Consider the following 21,651-nt stretch of genomic DNA (forward strand, 5'->3'; position numbering starts at 1 on the left):
ATTGAAAATTTGGATAAAGCCTTTAGAATCTGCCAACAAAGAACTCAGAAAATTTAATAAATCTGCCTTCAAAACCAACTTCACCTTCGGTGGAATGAGAAGAAAGAGACAAGAAGAAAGAAGGAACTATAAGTGGTTGGTATTTTCGCTTTGTTCTTGACACTTAGTCATAAAAATGAAGTTTTCACATGTAGGTATTCTGAGAATTCTGAAGAATATGTGAAAACCTAGAGAATATCAAATTCTGATTTTAAACTTGGAACTCAGATTATAACTTGGAAGACCTCATTCGACCTTGCTTGGATAGGCAGAAAATAAGAAAGAAGAAAGGAATAGTGTATCTAGCATGATCTTTCTTATTGAAAATTTGGATAAAGCCTTTAGAATCTGCCAACAAAGAACTCAGAAAATTTAATAAATCTGCCTTCAAAACCAACTTCACCTTCGGTGGAATGAGAAGAAAGAGACAAGAAGAAAGAAGGAACTATTAAAAACTCACAAACTTCAATAGATCTGCCTCCTATCAGCTGGTTTATCTCCAAAATCTGTGTATGTTGCAGGAGAATAAGGTTGGAAATGACACTTAATGCTCTTAACTTCTCCAAAAATACATTCAATCTGCAGAAATATCCTTCAACCTGCAAGAATGTCTCTTAACTTTGTTCTCAACACTTGAAAGTTTGAACTCTTGTGTGTAAAATAATGAAAGAAAGAATGTCTTATTTGTATTGAAGTCGAATTTCATAATTAGAAACACGTAGATCCTCTTCCAATTCATGTTTCTAATTCAATTTCAGTCTTAGATATTCATGGAGAAAGTTTCTAAATTAATTTTGAGTTGCCTTGTCATCATCCTTGAGTTCGAATTCCTTTGAATGCAACTTTCTATTTCAAATTCCAGTTTCAAAATCAACCCAATCTTCAAGATTCATCTCTCAAGAAACTTTCTATTTTCAAATCTCAGTTCGAATTCTTCAAGATCATGCTGACATCACTCGGAATATTCCAATTTTCAAACTTAGTTGACCTCCATCAAGGTGGACTTTGTTGAGTTTGTCTCATCATTAATCACTTTTGGCGGAGTTTATCACACTTAGGAACCTTTAAGGCAGACTTTACATAATGTGTGCATCTCATGTGTTTTCTACCTAGGGCGGACTTTGGAGAGACTTGAAAAACTTTAACCTTCAATGCAAGGCGGACTTTAGGTTGGTTATGATCTAGGAAGGTGGACTTTTCTCTCTTCCAAACACCTTCAACTTTAACAAGGCGGACTTTGTGCACTTCAAAACTCTTTCATAGGGCAGACTTCATGAACTCAACTTCAGGGCAGACTTTGGAGGGTGGACTTTTAGAGTTCAAGACTTTCTCCATCATCCATAGGGCGGAGTTTTTTAGTCTTGTGCACCTTCACCCTGGGCAGAGTTTTGGCTCATCCTTCAAGGCGGACTTTGGAGAACATAACACCATTTACTTTGCTTGGAGGGCGGACTTTTTGGAGTTCACCTTGGGCAGACTTTTTGAAGTTCATGACCTTGGGCGGACTTTTTGAAGTTCATGACCTCGGGCGGACTTTTTGAAGATCATGGCCATGCTTCCCTTCCATGAGGGCAGAGTTTGTGAAGTTCCTGACATACATTCACCATCCAACATTGATTAGCCAGACTTAGAGAAATACTTGAAAAATAAAACTTCAAAATTTGATAACTTCATCAATTTTCGCTAGATTAGAATGATATTTGAAATCCATATTCAGGTAACCCATCTGAAGCGTCATGCCCACTAAAATGTAGGAACTTAGACTTTTGGGTCAAAACATGAAAATCTTTGATCGCGGTCGATGCAGGTTGATGGTACCATTGCAAACCCTAGGTCTCCACTCCGAAAAGCAAAAAGCAGACGTCCCTAAAAAATAGGGAAAACTTCCTAAAAATAGCCATATCGGGGATCGGGCTAAAAATGCCAAAAACGAAACTTCCTAAAAACTAGGAAAAAGCAAAAATGCAAACTTTCTTGTCTGAATTCGTTCAAATCAATTGTGTTTTTTGTCCTTTGGCCTTTCTAGGCACTTTGACGGTGTCTAGACTCTATTATCACTTGGCTTGCACAAACTGACTTTCAATATTTAGGACTCAACCCGTTCAAAACTAGACAAAACCGAGCAGAACTGAAGCAGAAGGCCACGGGGCACTAACAAAAACCCTAGAAAGCAAGAAAGGAGAGGGTCCCCATCTTCAATGGGGTGATGTGTGAAAAAAAAAGGTCACAACAAGTAGCTTGAAATTTTCTATAGGGTACTTTTCTGAAATTCTTTGAAAAACCCTAGTTGCCCTAAGTTATCCGCAAAACCCTATGTTTTCACAATGGCGAAATATTCTAAGGGCACAAAGGGAAAATTGCATGAATACATTATTATTGCACAATTGCCTGGTTCTTCCAACGCCAACAAGAAAGAGGCTCTAGACTTACTCAAGACTTCTTTGTTGATGCTTGTACTGGCTGTAGGGATGTTGTTATCCCTCCCACTGGTTTTGTCGTATTTAGGCAAGGTTACAATAAGGCCAAGGCCAAAATCCCAATATGCAATATTTGGAGATATAATTTGGGGAGAATGGTAGTCCCAAATATCTTTGTAAATGTTGACCTAATTGAAGCCATAGCTAGGGCCTACAATCCTGATACAAGGGCTATAGTCAATAGGAAGGGGAAGAGTTTGATGACTCTAAACAGGGAGGTAATATGTGACACCTTTGGTGTGAACAAAAATGCAATGTTGCCAATTGATATTGGATCACTGAGAATGGATTTTGATAGACTATAAAGGAATATACAAAAATAAAACTTGCACTATTTAGGCCTCATCTGCAAAAGAGAAGAAGCTTACTCCTGACATGCAGCTACCATATTCTTATGACATTGTTAAGGCATATTTCAAAGAAACATATTTCACCTTATGTCAAGTCTTTAGCCTTGACTATGAATAGAGAATACCCCATCATTTGTTAGTGCTTTATGTTGATATCCAATCAAAAGATCAAAATAGACCCTTTCATTTTGTTGGGTTTGTTGTTGAGAAGATTCAAAAGGCTCTAATTCGAGTTAAAAGAAATCCTAATTGAGTACATTTTAGGTGGCACTCTATGCTGATGATATTATTTTATTTACTGGCTTGAAAATATGGAAGCAACCCCTTAGGGTAAAACCTGAGGAAAATAATGTCACTCTGCCTATCCAAGAATGGACCCATATGTGGGATAGGCATTGCAATGCCTTTGAATATGTAATTTTTGAAGAATATTTTGTAAAGGAGATTTTGGCTCAACTTGAGCAGCATGTAGATTGGAGATTATCAAATAGGGTCAAGAAATTTTTGAGGCCCAAGCAACTTGTTCCTAAGCCAAAAAAACTCTCACAATTGGGGAGATTGGTTCTTCTTTAGAGATAGCAAAGTCATTAGAATTTATCAATGAACCACAAGGAAGCTTTCCCCCCCCCCAAACCCCCGCGTTTCCAAGACGAAGGGATGGGGGCAAGGGCATCCTCTATCGTCCCACCACCGCCTCTGAGATGTCTAAAAACGTCAGGGACGTCCAGATGTCTCTGGGACGTCTCGGGGACTCCTAAGAGTCTCTTGGCCGTCTTGGGGACTCGTAGGAGTCCCCCATAGCCCTCACTTAGAAATTCAAACCCTAAGCAAAAATGGTGGAAATTTTGTGAAAATGGCATCCTTGTCTTCAAGCCAGTCTCATTCTCTTCATCAGATATATACAAAAAAAATATAACATTTAAGTATAAGTCAAATTTCAATATTTCTGATATTGGCAAGATGTTTGAGAGTGGTTTCATATCTCCAGGAATTATAATGTAGATTCTAGGTTTTAGAAGATTTAAAAAATTTCAGACAGTCAAATTTCAGTAATCAGCAACCTTCTATCAGCATTCTCTCGCTCTCTCTATCTCACTCTCTTTATCTCCCTTGAACTCTAGGCCTATCTCTCTACCTATTACTCTTCCTCTACCCCCTCTCTCTACCTCTCTCTATCTCACCTCTTTTCTCTCCCCCAAGATCTAGACCTATCTCTACATCTATCTCTTACCCAAACCCCTGCTAGGGGTGCTACCCTCAACCTCGTTTTAGTGTTGCCCCCAAACCCCCATCAAACTATAATTCTAAGCAAGCAATAAGCCAATGATGAATCATGATCATAAATCATATTTTCGATATAACAGAAATCTCCAATTTGACAATCTCATTTGTTGGACTTTATTTAGTATTCAAGAAATCTTAGTATTTACCAAAGATGAAAAAATCGCGAATAAATCGGCTGAATCGTGATTTATCGCGATGCAAATACCTAGCCGATTTAATCGGCCATAAAATCGTGACAGATATTTTCCGGAAAATCGCGAGTTTTGGGCGGAATAAATCGGGTTAAAATCGCGATTAACTTTTACAATATCGCGTCATAAAAAAAACCCTAATTTCTTAAAAACGAAAAACTAAAACACTAAAACGCGGACAGAAAAAAACAAGGCAATTTCTTCATCGCATGACTGTGCTCCCCGACGCCCGAGGCAATTTCGGCTTCCTCCGCCCGATTTCGTCTTCAGCAATAAAGTTATTTTACATGAAATTATTCTTTGTGTATCATGGATGCAATGATTGTAGGATTCACACAAAGTGTATTTGTCGAAAGGGCTTCATATACTTTAAACAACTGCTAGCAGGCATAAAGCCAAATTCTGCAACCTTTGCCAACACACTAACAGCCAGTATGGGTGTGCCGGAGTAGAGTAAGGAGAATAGGGTAAGGTAAAATGTTTAATTGTAGATTCTAATTTACTCAAGAATGTGCATGGTATAGGAGACCGATGCAGAAGTTAAGACAGCCATCGATTTGGATAAGAAGCCAATCAGTCAAAGAGTCAAATGAATCATTGAATGGCAGAAATAATTTGCAGTTTATTAAAAATTTCCAATGTTCGATAATTTTATTGATTTATTGCCGATTTTTTCCCCATTTTTTCTCGATTCCCGATTTTTTTTAAAATTTCGGCCAAAAGATTTATTGCCGATTAAGATATTTACATCTTTGGTATTTACTATTTAGTATTTGCAATTTTGCTATTTTACTAATTTGCCAAAGTTTCATTTGAAATATAATTCTTCTACATCTTTTCATAACTAGCTTTTCAAGTACTATATGTATATCAGCACCATCACCACCCTCCCCCCCCCCACGCTATCCCCAAACTTAAGCCCTTTGTCCCCCCATCCCCACATCCCCTTGTTCCCCCATCACCAATGGTCGTGGAACACTGGAATGTATGGTTCACCGGTTGGACCCCATATGCTTACTAAGTCTATGCCTGATAATATTGCATTTCTTGAAATTATTTAGCAAATGAATGAAGTTGATAAAACACATCTGAGGGTCCCAAAGAAAGGCTCATTCTTGCCTGCTACCTTATAATTTTCAGACTTTCAAGTGTATGCTAAAGAAGCCCTTGAGCTCACAATCAATTACTGGACTCCATACAGGATGGAAGAGTAAGCTCTAAGACATTATGACCCAAAAGGTTTCATTAGGGAGGTCAACACCTCATTCAAAAATTTTGCATACTTCCATGATTTCAATGAATCAGAGGATCAATCAAAAGTTGTCTTACTTATGGACATGTGCTTAGAGTTAGAGAAGAATAGCTTAAGGTGAAATATGCAGAAGCGCAAAATAAAAGGCAAGACCCTAATTATAGAGGATCTTGGGAGGAAATTAATGATCCTCTTTTGAGGATAAGAATGATGTTTAATGCATATAAGCATGATTTGGATAAAATCAAGCTCCCAAGGCTTGCACCCAGCACTTCTGCTGCACCCCCTCCACCACTAGTTTCCCACACATGCATCATCATCATCATCACAACCATCAACATTTGCAGTTGCTTCTGTTCCAAAATCCCAAGGCCAATAAAACCAATTCACATATTGTCTCCTAAAAGGAATCCTACAATTGAGTTTCAAGAGAGTGGATTTGAGGTTGGCCCAAGTGGCCAAGAAGAGAAGAGTGAATTTGATACTGAGCAAAAGATTGAAACAAAGGCTCCCCCTCCTGACAAAACATTAGTCACATATAAAGAAGTAGGGGATATGGTTGATGATGTGAAGAATTGGCTTGTACACAATTCAAGGATGATGATAATTTCATCCAAACAAAGGAGTTCAAACAATTTCTCATCAAAGTCATTGGTGAGAAGTACCAAAAGAAAATGAATTTTGAAAATATGACTGATGAGAACAAAAAAGGTTGTAACTAAGGAAATAGGGAAGACAATCAAGGAAGAGATGGTAACAATGAATCCTGAAAAGGGCAGGCAAATGGTGAAAGACAGTGGCATTTTGCTACTTGAAGGATGGGATATATCCTCTGCCATTGCCTTTGATTCCCTAAGAGCACAAGAAGGTATAGAGGCCATAGCTGATGAAGAGCACGCAAAAGATTTGCACTTTGGGTCAGGATTTGACCAAAGACATGACATCTTAGCCATTTGGTAATTTTCCCTTCGACTAAAAAGCCCCAAACGATAAGGGAGCAAAATGAATCGTCTAGTTATTTGTTTATAAGGTCAACAGATACAACAGTGATCCAAGCTGCTTAGTTCACAACATATTTTTCAATGTTTACTGAAGGACTTGCTAAAACGCTTGAGGCAAATATATATAAATTGACAAAGAAGAATCGGATGTTAAGAGAACAGGTGGCTACATGGGCATCATCACTTCCTCCACCCCAACCAATAATTACCTTAAAAAATTACTACAATAAAACAGGATTTGGTGGTAACAAAGGTAAAAGTCAAACAATTGGAAAGAGAGTTGGAGGAGAAGGATAAAAAAGAGAAAGAAATGGTGAAAAGAGAAGAAGAAACTGAGACAAGAGAAAAGAAGTTGATAACAGACATTGTCAGTTCATTATTAGGAAATAAGTTAGAATCACTTCTTAAGCATATGGATAAGGCATGGAAAAGCTATAATTCAATCAGGGAAATATACAAGGATCATGTTAGGTGTGAAATTCATTTGCAATGTCTTGAAAAACATTTAGGGAAAAGAATTGATGCTTTTAATAATTGGATCATGTAAATGTGGAGCAATATGCATATCAAGTCATTAAGGACATTCATGTTTCATATAATCATTTATTTCATTTGCTAGAGTCACATGAAACCCATACAAGAATGATCAGAAGGGAGCTGGCTACATTTGAGGGAAATTCAGTGTTCCACATGCCTACACTATTCAAAGAAAACTGAGATCTTAAGGACAATTTGGAATGGAGAGCAGATTTTAAGAACATTCTTGCTCCCTTTTTAGCAGGCGTTAATGCTAAGAGAAGAACAAGTGTTGAAAAACAGCGTACTTATCTAGATGACCTCTCAAAGCTTGAATGCGGAATGATTGGAGTTACAACAGCCATAAGTTTATTGCTGGGAGATGAATATAACAAGCACATAGTCCTTGTCGATCGCATCAAGATGGATAGCATTTTTCCCATGAAGGATGAAAAGTAATGCAAATTTGGGTTGCATGCCAACTCAGCCACTTCACTGAGCTCCACTCTGCCACCTCAGCTATCCACGGGCATTGTCTGAAATTTTATTCAAACAAAACAAACACAATTTTGATTTGCATTTCAGTTTGTGTGTAAGGCCACTTTTGCCATGTCATCCAGTTATGGGTTTCCTCAGCTTTTTGAAATGAAATCAAGTGAAGATGCATTTGATCTGCATTTCAATCAATCTCCAGGTGAGAATTTCATGCCACTTCACCATTTTGCAATCATGTGCTCCATCCATGTAGTTGCATCAGTTTGATTCGGTTTTGAAGATGGAGCACCTCCCTCAAACTTTGAGCCTTTCCCAATGATTTCTGCAATTCAAACATTTTTTGGGTCAGTGGGAAACTTTCTTTTGTCTTGAAGTGCCTCAAAGATGCCATTGGCATATTCTTTTGTTATAGGTTTGTCAAATGAAAATATGACGTGTACATGGCCTGAAGCTTGTTGCTCCCCTGTTCTTATGAAAAGAAAATCAAGGCCATTTAGTAAGGATTTAGTGTGCAAGTATTTGTGGGTCTAGTCTTATTTATTAAAGTGTCTTTTCAAAACATATAGAAGAATTCTCAAAGTATCAAAGCATACTTGTACATCAAATATTGATCAGAATGAGCAAAGTGAATATACAAATTCAAGTTTACTTGTCTACTAATATCATATTTGAACTTTCTTGAAGTTAATGGAAAAGTTTTATTAATTTCATCTTTGTGTTAAGGACATAATGTATTTCTTGTTTCTTGTTTCTTGCACCTTCTCGAAGGAGTAGATTAAAAGGCTTTTAACAAGATATAGGGGTTTGAATAGAATGTTGTGGATCTAAAAGTAGAACTTAAATCAGAAACTAATTGGGAACGTTAATGTAAGGCATTAATGTTAAGAACCATACTCTGATACCGGTTCTTGCCTATTTTGGCGGGGTCCTGGTCCTGGTCCGTGCCTGGTCCTGGTCCCAGCCTGGTTCGCTCTGGGTCCCACCCGGGTCCTGCCCAGGCGGCTGGGTTCCCTGTGGGTCCTGCCAGCAGGACCCACAGGGAACCCAGCCGCCTGGGCAGGACCCGGGTGGGACCCAGGGCGAACCCAGGAGGACCCGGGTGAACCCAAGCCCGTGGGTTCCCAAAAACGGGGCCCACGGGTTAGAAAGCAATTAAAAACAATAAAAAAACAATTTTTTTAATCTTGTTTTTACATATATAATTTTGATGTTTGAAGTTTGAACATATATATATATATATATTAAAAAAAATTAAAATATATATATATATGTACGGACGAACCCGTACCCGTACCCAAAAAAAATTTTTTTGGGCCGAATCTGTACCCGAACCCGAACCCGAACCCGAATCCGAACCCGAATCCGAACCGGAACCGGTAACTTAGGAACCATATGATCCTAATCTAATTGATGTATTTCAGTTTGTTTGATAACTAAGTCGGACTCTGTATCCCAGGATAAGCACTGATCAGAAAAGTATAACTTCATCAGGCAAAATCATACAAAAATGAATGAAAATCTTTTGTTTTCAATTTTTCCATTGTATTAGAGGTAGGTGTAGTGTACCGTGTATATCTTCTCAAGATTAGCATTTGCAAAATATCAAGAAATCTTACCTAATTGTTTTGAATTTATACATTCTTGATCCATATTTGAGAACATTTCCATTGAACAATACCCAAATTGTGATAAGAGTAAAATCCTTATGTATTGTATAAACTATAATAGTCTATAAAGAAACCCCCCTTGGTCTTGCAGAACCAGAAAAGCAAAGGATATCAACCTGTGTATTGGTTCCTGATAGTTGGCCATTGCCCTAAGATCTCTATTGATAAGAAAATTGCAAATCTTTAGGACATTTCAGGTAATCAGTTGGAAGAACCAACAAACTCATTATGGATTGTTCCATCCTCTATTATCTATTTCTAACTGTCTTTATGGATGTTTGGCAAAATATGGTGAAATCTTTTAAGATTCATAGTGCCTTCTATGGGCATGTTCTACTTGGCTCACAAAGCTTTAATCAGTGTGAATTCGACAAAGTCACCCTCTCAAAGTCTTCATGAAGGTGCTGAAATTCAAGAGATTGCTACAAGCCTTGATAATGACCCTCACCTCTCAGCTAGTTTCTAGCTTAATAGGAATAGCAATATTCCTTGTTCCAATACCAATGCATTGGAACAAGATACTAAGAAGGTTAATGGTGCGGATCAAAGGATGCACCTAAGGCTCTCTACCTTTAGAGAGGAAGATATTTGATGGATATTTGGAGAATGAAACTATGAACGAGCTTAGTTACTCTTCTTCCAAAGGAAATGAAAGGCTACGAAAGATGAGGCTGCTCCAAGAAAAAATGGTAATGTCTCAGATGAGTCATCTCAAGTAAATATATATGTAAGTATATATGTATATATATATATATATATATATATAGTCAAATTTTCTCAAGTCAATGAACAGCAATATAGTAGCAGTAATATAACATCACAATGTTAAAATGATGTCAGACTACATCTGTAGAAGCTTGCAGGCCAACCACATTCTGAAAAGAAAATATTTATTTGTACTTCTCTCACAATACCACACTATACCAAACTATGGCTAATACACCTTAAATACCATATCAAGAATTTCGAAGTTTGCAACTTTTTTAGAAAATGAAATCAGAAATCTAAATTATTGCTGTCAGTGTTAACTGTTATATCATCAACTATAAATTTCAATCATGATATATTCATTGCTGTTATACAACAGTCGTTGCTGTCACTTCTGTCATGATTAATTTAATTGCTGTCACAATGCTATAATGATATATTTATTGCTCCTGTTATAAATGCTGCCATGTTATATTGCTGTTATAATGCTGTCATAATATATTTAACAGTCCTTTTTAATTGTTATGAACTTTTTTTAACATTATTAAAAAAAATATTGCAGTGGATGCCTAGCCATCCCCAACGTCTGAGACATCCCCAACGGCCTTGGAGACAGCTAGAAATCCCCTACATATTTCCTGCCATTGCCAATTTTGGGGACGCATTCTAGGATGTTTCTGGACTTTCTCATATTGAAGGGGTGGCTAGGGGACATCCCCTAACAGCCCCCTGTCCCTGAAACGCCTCAAGGGATGGGGGACAGGGGTTTGAGGGGTGGTGATGCATCCTCATGTAAAACAGATTATAAGTGATCAAATAACACTCTAAATAATATTATCACTAATATAAGAGAACCTGAAGATATGAGGAATCATTTACAAACTCTGGCTCTGCAAAGTGAAAACTAAAGCTTTGCTGCTACAAATACATGCTTAAATTCATCTTATTGATCAAGGCCAAACTGCTAGACCAAACAATTTGAATTTTAAAAAGGAGGATGATCACATTAGTAATTCTTAAGCTTCTTGTAATGATTTACTTATCTAATTTTTCTTAAGCTTCCCATCTCTTTCTATCTGGCCTCTACCCTTTCAAATTTATGAATAAAATTTTCAAATTTATCACAAAAAACAAATACATAAAGCAAAAAAATGTTTAAATAAAATATCAAATAAATAAGATAAAATAGCCTGTGTATATCTAGTAGTTTGAAATAGCTATTAAAATTTATAATCCATATAGAATAATTAAAAAGATCTTGAAAGCAAACTAGTATAGATATCTTAAATACATCTATCTAAAAGATGTCAAAATATATCAGTCTTGAGACACTTATACTGAATTTACTATATAAATTTTGATAGGTGCCTTGAAACTAATATCTCTTGATATCTTTTAAATAGATGTATTTAAGATATCAATGCTAGTTTAAACAGTTGTCTGTGTAAAACCCCTTAATATAAGGTGTGTTTGGGGTTGGTAAGTATCAGCATGACAGGAGACAATCACTAAGCCGCATGTCTTAGGCTTCCACATCATAAGAAATGACCTCACCAAGTCCAAAAGTAAAACAAAGATTTCTAAACTAAGTATTAAAGGTCTGAAGTACAACCTTCATCACATTCAGCAAATGTTGAGCCAATTTCATCCATTTCAGCTCCAACTGACAAATCATACACCTTATTCTGAAGTTCTCTCGATTCCAAATGGTCATTGTCAACAAAAGTAACCAGCTTCATAGATTTTTTCCTTGCCTTCCCTTTTCGAGCACCACCCTTGCCCTTTGTTCCATCTCTTTGCTTCTGAATAACCTGCACCTGCCAATGCCATTCAGGGTAATATGTTTAAGAGGAAATTGGGACAAAATTCAGGACTTTAAAATTGATTTCCTGAATGAGAACATTCTCAAAGAGGATGATTTAATTCCAAGCCATTTCTAACAAATTCCACAGCAAACTCCCATATTTAGCTTCCACTTTAAGCAACAGTAAAACTTTACTCACCCTCTTTTTCTGAATTGAGTTCTGTTTCTCCTTCAATGCATAGTTCCGATTTTTCTGTGGCACTTTCTTCTCACAATTGATCCTTCTCTAAAATCCATAAGAACAAACAAGCCACCAACCAAAAGAATTTAAAAAACTAATCCATCATAAACTAGACTAGGAACCTAAACTAAGGTGATGCCAGAAAAAGTAAAATCCAATATAAAAAATGAAAATCTAAAAAGAGTGGTAACAAGTGTAAGCATGCACGCAACCTTCAAATCCAAGCACATTTCCATAAATTATAATAAGAAGGAAGCAGCCAAAAGAAATCTAGGGGAAAATAGATATTGTGGTGATTGAACACTGAAGACAAGGCCTTGTACACTTGCTACAGAAATCTAAGCTATCATGGATATAATTCAACTATGGAGGGATCGTTAATTAGCTGAAAATAGCAATCCAATTGAGGATTACGAGCCTGATTATTGATCATAACCTGTAGATCACCATTGGTATGGTAGTCAAGGAAAAGAACAAATAAAATAATAATCATACTCTAGAACATGTGCAAAGCAGATACAGAACATGATAAAGTTTTTTGGGAGTATTAATATCACATATGCCAAACAGTGGCCAACACAATGGATGAAAATTTAGCCAATAGGCGCACTTAGTAGGCAAAGTGAGGTTCAGATGAGAAAAATTATGGATTTTCACCTCAGAACCATCATGAACTGAAAAAATGAACAATTTAAAACATGAATTGAATCGGTGGTCCCTACAAATAAAAGAGAGCATAAATAGTGGGAAGGTAGACCATAAATTTACCACACAACTTAGATAATATAATCGATATCTTAAATTTACAGTGACTGGTTTTTCAAATTTCTGTTGTCCATCAATACAAGGACCTTCTGATATTTAGAAGGCCAGCCCAATTGAACTATTGAAATCAGTCTGTTTTTCTGGTTGAAAGCTTATTCTAATGTCTTAAATCTGCTGTCAATCATGGCTAATATACAAAACTTAGTGTTACATATTTCTCAAAAACTCACTAGGCAATGCAACGATGTTTGCAGTTACATGATAAATGTGTCACAGAGTCACTCCTCAAACTGTTTTTGTGTCTGATGATTTAACACAAAGTCCAGCATTCCACTTTTGTTGTTCACTTATGGCCAAGTCTGAAAAATAAATATCAAACACCCAATAAGAGTCATGCACTGAATCTGAAAAATTTGTTTCCCACAAAGTTGGTTTAAGTGAGGTATTTGTCTGAAAGCCTGCTTAGGTTTAAAGACCTATGTAAAAAGGCAGATGATGAAGATATGGTTGCTCTACTGATGAATAACATTTCCCCTTTCTGTGAGATGATTAAGTCCTTGAATCTATTGGTTGATTCAAAAGTTAACATTTGAGCAAGTTGCTCCATACCTCTTACAGAAAGAAAAGCAACAAACCTATTGGGGGAATACACTTCTAGATGTATGAAAGGTGCTTTTGCAGAACAAAACAAAATGAAAGGCAAAGCACATTTAAATATTTAAATGAGTGATTTGCAGAATCTTTATCAAAAACCAAAGTGAAACATTTCTACAACCATAAGTTTGGCCATGTCCAAAAATGATTTTATAAGCCATTGTATTAATTGGCTAATCAAAACTCAAAAACTCAAGCACATGCGGTGGGTGATGAAGGGGGACAAGATTTCAGAGAAGCATACACTTTTGTAACTCCCAAAATGTCAAAGAAGCCACTAAGTGTCAGTGCTTTAGTTTGGGTGCATCATAGCATTTCACTTGTTGAAAGGACTACCATGTAAAGTTTCCCGCAGATAGTATCAATACCAAATCAGTATCTTTGGCAAGGAATAATGCGACTTTGAAACACCTATGGAACAGACTTCGAGATAGCTATTCTGATCTAGGAAGGAGAGAAGGTAAAACCTACAAAACCCACTTTGCTGAGATGTGCAACTCCTCAATTGACCCACAACTTTTTCAACAAGCTCAATCTAGTGAATCCAATGTAGCTTCGGCTTATTCAAGTTCACAAAACTTAAATTCAAAGTGTGAGTCTACTAAGGCAAGTGTTGCAGAACCCATGGTTCCAGAACACGTTTTGGTGTGTAGAGGCACCTTGTGTGATAAGGATGTTAAAGGAATTTTGAGGCATCAGATCTTGTCTTCAGTAAAAATTTAACATCATCAGAAGAGACAGACTGCATTAAAGTTAAATCTTGGAAGAAATGTCAAACCAAAACAATATCTCCTATTCGCATTAGTCATATTAAAATAATATCCCCTCTTTGCATGAATTTTAGATTCTCCAAGGAAAAAGTGAAGAATCTACTGTGAGCAAGGAATTGAAGTTTTCTTTTTTTTGAGTTCCCAATGATTGTGGGAGGAGCCAGTGGTCTAAGAGTAAATTTCTGACTTTTTATATATAAGCAGCTTTAGGTTATTCAGTTTATCTTTATTTTTTAGACTTAGATTTGGTTTGAACTCGATTTGGATTTTGAGCCGATCCAAGCCATTCTGGTGGGGGGCATTTTTTGACAATGAATGAACCAAGGAAAATCCATCAAGGTGGTGCAAAAAAGTGTCTTAATTTTTTTTAATTTTAATTAATTTTTCACTTTGAATATGTCTAGGAAAGACAAAAAACAAGTTGCGTGGGAGATAATGAGCACAGTGAATAAATATTGTGGTGGCACAGATGCCATATTGGAAGGGGATCACCATCGGAGGGTTGTTCTCCACAAGTGCTTATTTCAACTTGCCTTCAGCATGGGAAGTGTTATTCACGTCTACAATGTGGGGATCAATTTGGTCATTCCCATCAAAGGAGGGAATACCAATGTTGTGACTTTCCAATGTCCTAACCCCAATCACAATGCTGCCAATCTTTCTCTTGGTCTTCTCGGAGTCATTTCTTAGGTCATCATAATTAAAGTGGCCACTATATTTTTTATTTTTTGCTTCTTTTAAGTTTGACAAATTGACATTGAAGTAATTTTTATTTTTATGGCTGTTATGTTAATTATATTATGTTATGTATTATTATGAGCTATTCTTTATTTGGGCTGCAAAAAATAAATAAATATATGATTTTTGAACAAATAAACTCAAAAAAAAACCAAACCCAAAATAAATTTCGCTGAATCCATGTGCCAAACAGCTGTACCCGAACCCAAATTGGGTGCCTAGGTCTCATATCAAAGCAAACACCAGCATACAATTGCCTTGTCTATAGTGAAGCAAGGTACAATGTAGTTGTTTGCACAGCCTATTCTATGATTTAGAGTTGGATCCATGCCCTAATATTTTGTTAAACTTCAGTTAGCATGTAATTAAATGGTTTCTAGTCATATAATCTAGTCCTCTGTCAGATGGTCATAATTGTGATTAGTTCAATCCTGCTTTGATATTTGTGTCGTAGTCTTATTGATATTTAGTGTTATGCCATCATAACATGAGGATTTTTTTAGGCCTGAGTCTACACAAAAAGCCAAAATTGTTTTATTGATACCCTATTATTTTGATAAAATATTGCTTGACCTTTAGACTATAAAGTTTTTGGCATATATTTTACTCTTTTGTAACATGCTACAGGTTATCTTTTAGTTTACCAGACAAAAATTGCATTAATTATTTTACTAAACACACAAACACAAAAGACTTGCGCCCATAACAATTAACATATGCATCTTGAGGGCATAATTGCAATCTTTAGTGCATTCATGTGTACTCAAAACTCATCCTGATATTTGAGTCTCAATATTATCAATACATTATTTTTATTGTCATCATTACATGAGGATGTTTGAAAGCCTGTATCTGCTTGAATAGGCAATATTTGTTTTATCTTTACCCTATTGTTTTGAGAAAATATTGTAGATTGGCATTTGGGCTATAGAAATTTTGGCCTATAATACTCTTTTGAAACATACTACAGGCTATCTTTTTGTTAACCAAACAAAAATGGCATTATTCAATTCCCTAATCACACAAACATAGACGAATCATGCCCATAACAATTAGCATGTTTATCCTGAGGGCAATTACAAGTTTTACTACTAATCTACACCTAGAAGACTTATGCTCATACAATCAACGTAAGTATCATGAAGATAGAACTGCATACATGTCTACACAAACTCATCCGTGGAGCTTATTTTATGGCAAAAGTCATGTAAAGTAACATTTGTATATCAAGGAATTCTCAGTCGAAGATGAATATTAATTATTTTTATATTGTACTATTATTTCAAGTGTCTCAATGTTCACTTATTTTCTTTTATTATCTTAAAACTTATAACATAATGACAGACACTGCAGACTGCTATATACAGGCATGTGATATTGTACATCTACACGCAACTATAGAGTTCAGTTAAGTTACCAAACCTAGAGCAAAAACACATACCTTATTCTTGTCCTCAGGCTGAAATTTGTCACTCCCTTGAGATGAAAACAAATGGCACTGTCCCCCATCAGGCCTTACTTGGTTCACGCCTTCATTTCCATGGTATGCCACAACATCACCATCAATATTATTTTGAGCACAAGCATCCGCTTCCATACTCATGTTTTCAGCTTCTGCAGTTAGTGAAGAATAATGAGGTGGCAACAAAACCTTACCCATACCACCAGATCTAGGAGGCAAAAAGGCCTTCCCCATTCCACCAGATCTTGGAGGCAGAAAGGCCTTCCCCATCCCACCAGATCTTGGTGGAAAAAAAGCTTTCCCCATCCCACCAGATATAGGTGCCAAAAAATCCTTCCCCTTTCGACCTGATCTTGCTGAAGAAAATTTCTTGTGACAAGACAAAGAGTTTCTTCCCATCTGTAGACAATTATTTGCATTACTCAAGTTAGTCTCAAGTTTCAACAGATAGTAACTAATAATTGAAACAGTGAATTATCAAAGCTGGATTCACTGCAAAGCGTTGCTGTAAAACATTCATTTACCCCCAATACACATGGTACAGAATCCTTCCTACTAGCCATATACTTCAAGTTTGTGCATAATATATAACTTGGTTGATTACACACGACAAATTATTACAGCACAGAGACAAAACGCATATTGCCTAAATCCAAATTATTTCATTTTTCTCTCAACAGCTCTCTCATCCTGATGATGGATCATGCAGTGTGATCCGAAACGTTGATGCAAACAAATTACATGCAGTTGAATCCAGAAACAGAACACAATAAATCCAAAGTGTTAAAACAAACAGAGCATACTAAATTTATTTAAAATCATTGAGTTTCATTCAACAAGGGAAGGAAATAATTCATTTTAGTACATTCTATAGAATTAGATCCAGACCAATATACTATATAGTTATACAAAGGAAAGCTATGAACAGTGCTACTGTCCGCCGCCTGGAAATCACTTGATAAAACACAGAACAATGAAGAGCACAGGCAAGAGAAAACTCGTGTGCTATGCCCATCATCCACCTGAGCTTATGAATACACCATTCTTAAGGAGCTGTTGCGTCACTTGCAATTGATGAACGTGCAAATGGATGAAGAACATACTATAAATCAGTTCATAAGATCTAGTGCCCCACTTAGAAAACAATAAATGTGACAAGAAACTGCCGTCAGTGATGACTTCCTTCCAAGATGCATTTAGAAATTAGAATCAAACAGAATGGTCAAGCACAACATTGCAAGTTTTCAACATTCCTCAATATCCATAAATATCTGAGGACATAATCTGAATATCAAAATGTAATTTTCAATTATATTAAAAATTCCAAATAACTACTCCGTAAAATAGCTCTTATGATGTCAATTAGAAAAGATGATTGCCCTGCATTTATTATGTACAATCAGAGACCAAACTGACACTTACTTTTCTTATTTCTACATTTTTCTTTCTTGGCATTTGTGACACATCCCGAGAAATGTGAACGTCCTCATGGCGTGACTCTGTCCAAAAGAAGATTCATCCAATAAATATACATTAGAATCTCCGAGCTATACCAGTGGACCAAAACAATTGTAGCTAATAATATCAGAATCTCTATACAGATATTTACAAGAGACTTCCTAAAGAAATACTGCCGAAATCAGAATCCCAAGGCAAACACTACTGAAATAAGAATCCCAGAAAATAAACTTTATCAAGTAAAACTGTTGTATAATACTAATACAGCTTTCTAAATGACAGCTACCCACACCAGAATGGCAACAACCTCCAAGTAACTAATTCTTAGCAGTGGTAAAGATAGAACCAGTATGGGATGGAAGGTAGATAAATATGACATGAAAAAAAGGTACGCGTGACAGATAAAAACAACTGTCTGAACTAGATATGGATTATTAGACACTTGGAGAAGGCATCAATCCGTCAAAGGCGCCAGAAAATTATATAAAAACTCTTTAAAAGTTAAAACAAGCTGAAGCAATAAACAGTTAATCAGTTTGGAATAGCATCTGCCATCCAGTCTAAAACAAGAGCTGGATAGTGAAATTTTTAGGTACAACGAAACAGAGATTATTGAAAAATCTCAACTGCTGGTAAAAAATGCAATGCAGTAAAATGTCTCATGCAAACAAATTACTTGCATCAAATGGGTGTAGTACACAATAACGAGTGAAATGTCCAATCAAAGTATGGTAAATTACTTACTCATTTACCATGTTAGTTCATAATTTGGAGTGAAACAAATTTGTTCCTTTATATCGGCCAAACCTGACAGGAATGGCCAATTTGAAAGATATCTTTATATTAAGAAAAATTCATATTAAAACATTTATAAACATCGAGACACCATCCCTAGGATATCCTTATAAAGCATCCCATCAGTATCTATTCGGGATTTTGCTGCCACCTATATGATATCACCCTCGAAAGGCATTTCAAGTATATGCTTTATTCAAGCATACACTATTGTATAGTACCAAGCAGACAAACTTAAAGCACTGGACTTTATACATATGTATCTTTGAATGCTAAAATCATAATAATCAACATACAGCTTGCATAAGATAGCAATATTAGGCATCCAGAGGTGAAAATGGATCCAAAATAAGCTTATAAATTACTAAATATAAGATGCAGGAATTAAAAAAAAAGAAGTCACAATGCAATATTAAGCAGAGTTCTGTGGCTTTTAAAATAAAAGTCAAAGATGTTACATAAACCATTTATTCACTACTCCATGCTCTTCCAATTAGACATGAAAAAAGAGGCTGCAAATGGAAAAAAGCTATAGACAAAGACATACAGAGGCGGAATTACCTATTGGAACATCAAAAGCGCCGTGAGGAAGGGGATCAAACTCAGCACTCATCAGTGGAGCATCTTCACAATTTTGTACACATAAATTAGTTTTAGCAACTCTAACATCTTCATTATCACCAAAACCTTGCAGATCATTCTGTTCCATATCCAAATCCAATGCTCTGTTCTTCCTTCTCTTTGATTCAATGCAGTAAGGATTTCGCCTTTTTCGAAGCTGTCTATCTGATTTCCCTGGACAATTATTCCCACTCTGAAACTGAGTTCTGATTAATTCTGTTTCACGAGGACTTGCATTCTGTGATGTGTATATTTCTTGTGATGAACTAATTCCCACATAAGTGTTCTCTATAGTATTGGGATAATCCTCCACACTTAAGAGCCGCCGGTTTTCTCCCTCCTTCAATCTCGACAGCCAAAGATGTTTCACTTTTTTACCATTATCTCTTTTCACATTGCTATTGGCATATGGGTTACTTCTCAATCCTGGATCAGCTTTCTTTAGCTTTTTCTCCTTCTGTCTTCTATGGCAAAACCATTTGTGGACCTGTTCTTTCGATAGCATTAACTCTACTGCCAGCTTAGCTTTCATAGCTTCTGAAGGATACATGAACTCTGTATTTCAAATTTGCAAAAGAAAAACATGTGCAATGAATTTACATGATAAAAGGAAAAAAATAAAATAAAATAAAAGCTTACCATAATAAGAATTCAAGAAGTAATGAGAAATTCAAGCTCCACACCATATATTGACCACATTCTAAGAGATCTAATTGCCAACTTATCAGATGCTTAATTTCAAGGCTAACAGAAAGGATGCTTGTGAACAGTCGGAACCTACCTGAATAGAATCGCTCCAAAGCCTCAATTTGTTCTGGACTCTTGAATTTTCTTTCAACATTTTTGTCCATAAATAGCTTATACTTGACCATGTTATCAATGACAAGCTGTAGAATTCACCACAAATAGTTTTTTGTATATATAAAACTAAAATCTCAAATACGGAATAGCCGAATCTTTGTCGAATTGCAAAATATTCAAGATCATTGGAAAAAATTTAATACATGTTCAAATTGGCCAAACATTGAAGTTCATGGGTTGTGGATGTTTAGTTTAAAAATTTCCTCCGTTTATTGCATTTATAGTGCTTGGCATAAAATGTCGTTTCTGATACAAGCAGGCACAGACAATTTATTTCATTAATTTAAATGAGGATGTACTTATCTAATGTTCTAAGACATATGTCACTGTCTGCATCATTTTATGTATATCTCTAGTTCTAACTACAACAATAAACTTTTGAAGGCCTATTTACCAAGTAATTTTATTTAGAATAAGATAGAAGCAATATAGTATTTTTACCTGTTATTCTTTCTGCTCAGAACAAATCTTCGATAATATTGTTTAGAGCCAAAATTTACAATTATTGAGAAATTTAGCATCAGAATGTCTTATATTTGCCAAACACGTTATCCACGATAAGTCTACAGTAGAATCTGGTGCAAGGCAACTTGCGCAAAAACAACGATCACATGTCGCGGGATGATGTTACATGTTGCTCTGATGCTACTCAGAGCGCTACCATTTTTTCGGAAAATTCGTATTTCCTTGCTCAGCGGTACTGAATAAGCAAGGGTTTTAAGGGTTTAAGAGCGGAGGACTGAAACACAACCATGTGCCCGCCCGCTTAAGCGAAAGAGAAGACTTAGCAGTCAGTTGATGATAGGTTTCCAGGCCTCGAAGGATCGACGGGAAAAATATCTTTTGAGGGCTAACGTGTGGTTGCCTTGGCCCCACCCGCTGAAGTAAGCAGCCTCACATTTTGGGGAATTTTCGAGATGTTCTAAAACCCTAAACCCTGCTAAATTTTTAGTGGTCATCTTTTCCTTTCATTTCTAAGAGCACCTACTGATTGCTTTTAGGTTTATTGTGGCCGATGTGACCACAAGCTTTCTATAGCGAAAATATCTATCGCGCCTGACTTTATTAGCCTGAAAATGCTCCAGAATATTCTTATTCTTAAATTATTTAAATTATTATTCGTCACACCATTAAGTAAATGTTCTCTTTTTTCAATTTTTGGGGGGGGGGAATTTTATGTTCGTTCTTTTAATTTTTTTTTTCTTTTTTTGTTTTTTTTTTTTGGAGCAGGTTGAATTTTTTAATGTTAATCAGTACTCTTATAGCTAATTTTGTATATCCAAAGATTTTAAATGATATACTAGATTTTGGTAATAGGCTATACAATTTAACTAATTATAGTAAAGGGAAGTGTATCATAGTCATTATAGCTAATTTTATTGTATTAGTAGTCTTATAGCTAATTTTGTACATCCTAAGATTCTAAATGGTATATTAGATTTTGATGATTTATTTATTTTTATCTTTGTATGCAACTTAACTACTTATAGTTAAGGGAAGTG

At 36.0% G+C, this 21,651-nt stretch overlaps 1 protein-coding gene across 3 annotated transcripts in view; it reads right to left on the reverse strand.

Annotated features, from left to right (window-relative positions):
• Window positions 1–21,129, reverse strand: part of LOC131069507 (homeobox-DDT domain protein RLT3) — a 66,258-nt gene extending 45,129 nt beyond the window's left edge. Inside the window, exons 1-7 of one of the 3 annotated variants that reach the window (XM_058004974.2) lie at window positions 20,591–21,129; window positions 20,070–20,175; window positions 19,229–19,843; window positions 17,837–17,913; window positions 16,394–16,813; window positions 11,984–12,070; window positions 11,593–11,791 (exon numbers count right to left, since the gene is read on the reverse strand). In XM_058004974.2, the coding sequence (XP_057860957.1) occupies window positions 11,593–11,791; window positions 11,984–12,070; window positions 16,394–16,813; window positions 17,837–17,913; window positions 19,229–19,843; window positions 20,070–20,160 (1,489 nt within the window). In that variant the 5' untranslated portion in view covers window positions 20,161–20,175; window positions 20,591–21,129. Of the gene's footprint in view, window positions 1–11,592; window positions 11,798–11,983; window positions 12,071–16,393; window positions 16,814–17,836; window positions 17,914–19,228; window positions 19,844–20,069; window positions 20,176–20,590 lie in introns of all 3 variants that reach the window. The other 2 variants (XM_058004973.2, XM_058004975.2) reach the window with 2 other exon arrangements.
• Between the last annotated feature and the right edge of the window lie 522 nt (window positions 21,130–21,651).

This window comes from Cryptomeria japonica, chromosome 3, assembly GCF_030272615.1.
Source record: "Cryptomeria japonica chromosome 3, Sugi_1.0, whole genome shotgun sequence".
In the NCBI taxonomy this organism is placed as follows: domain Eukaryota; kingdom Viridiplantae; phylum Streptophyta; class Pinopsida; order Cupressales; family Cupressaceae; genus Cryptomeria; species Cryptomeria japonica.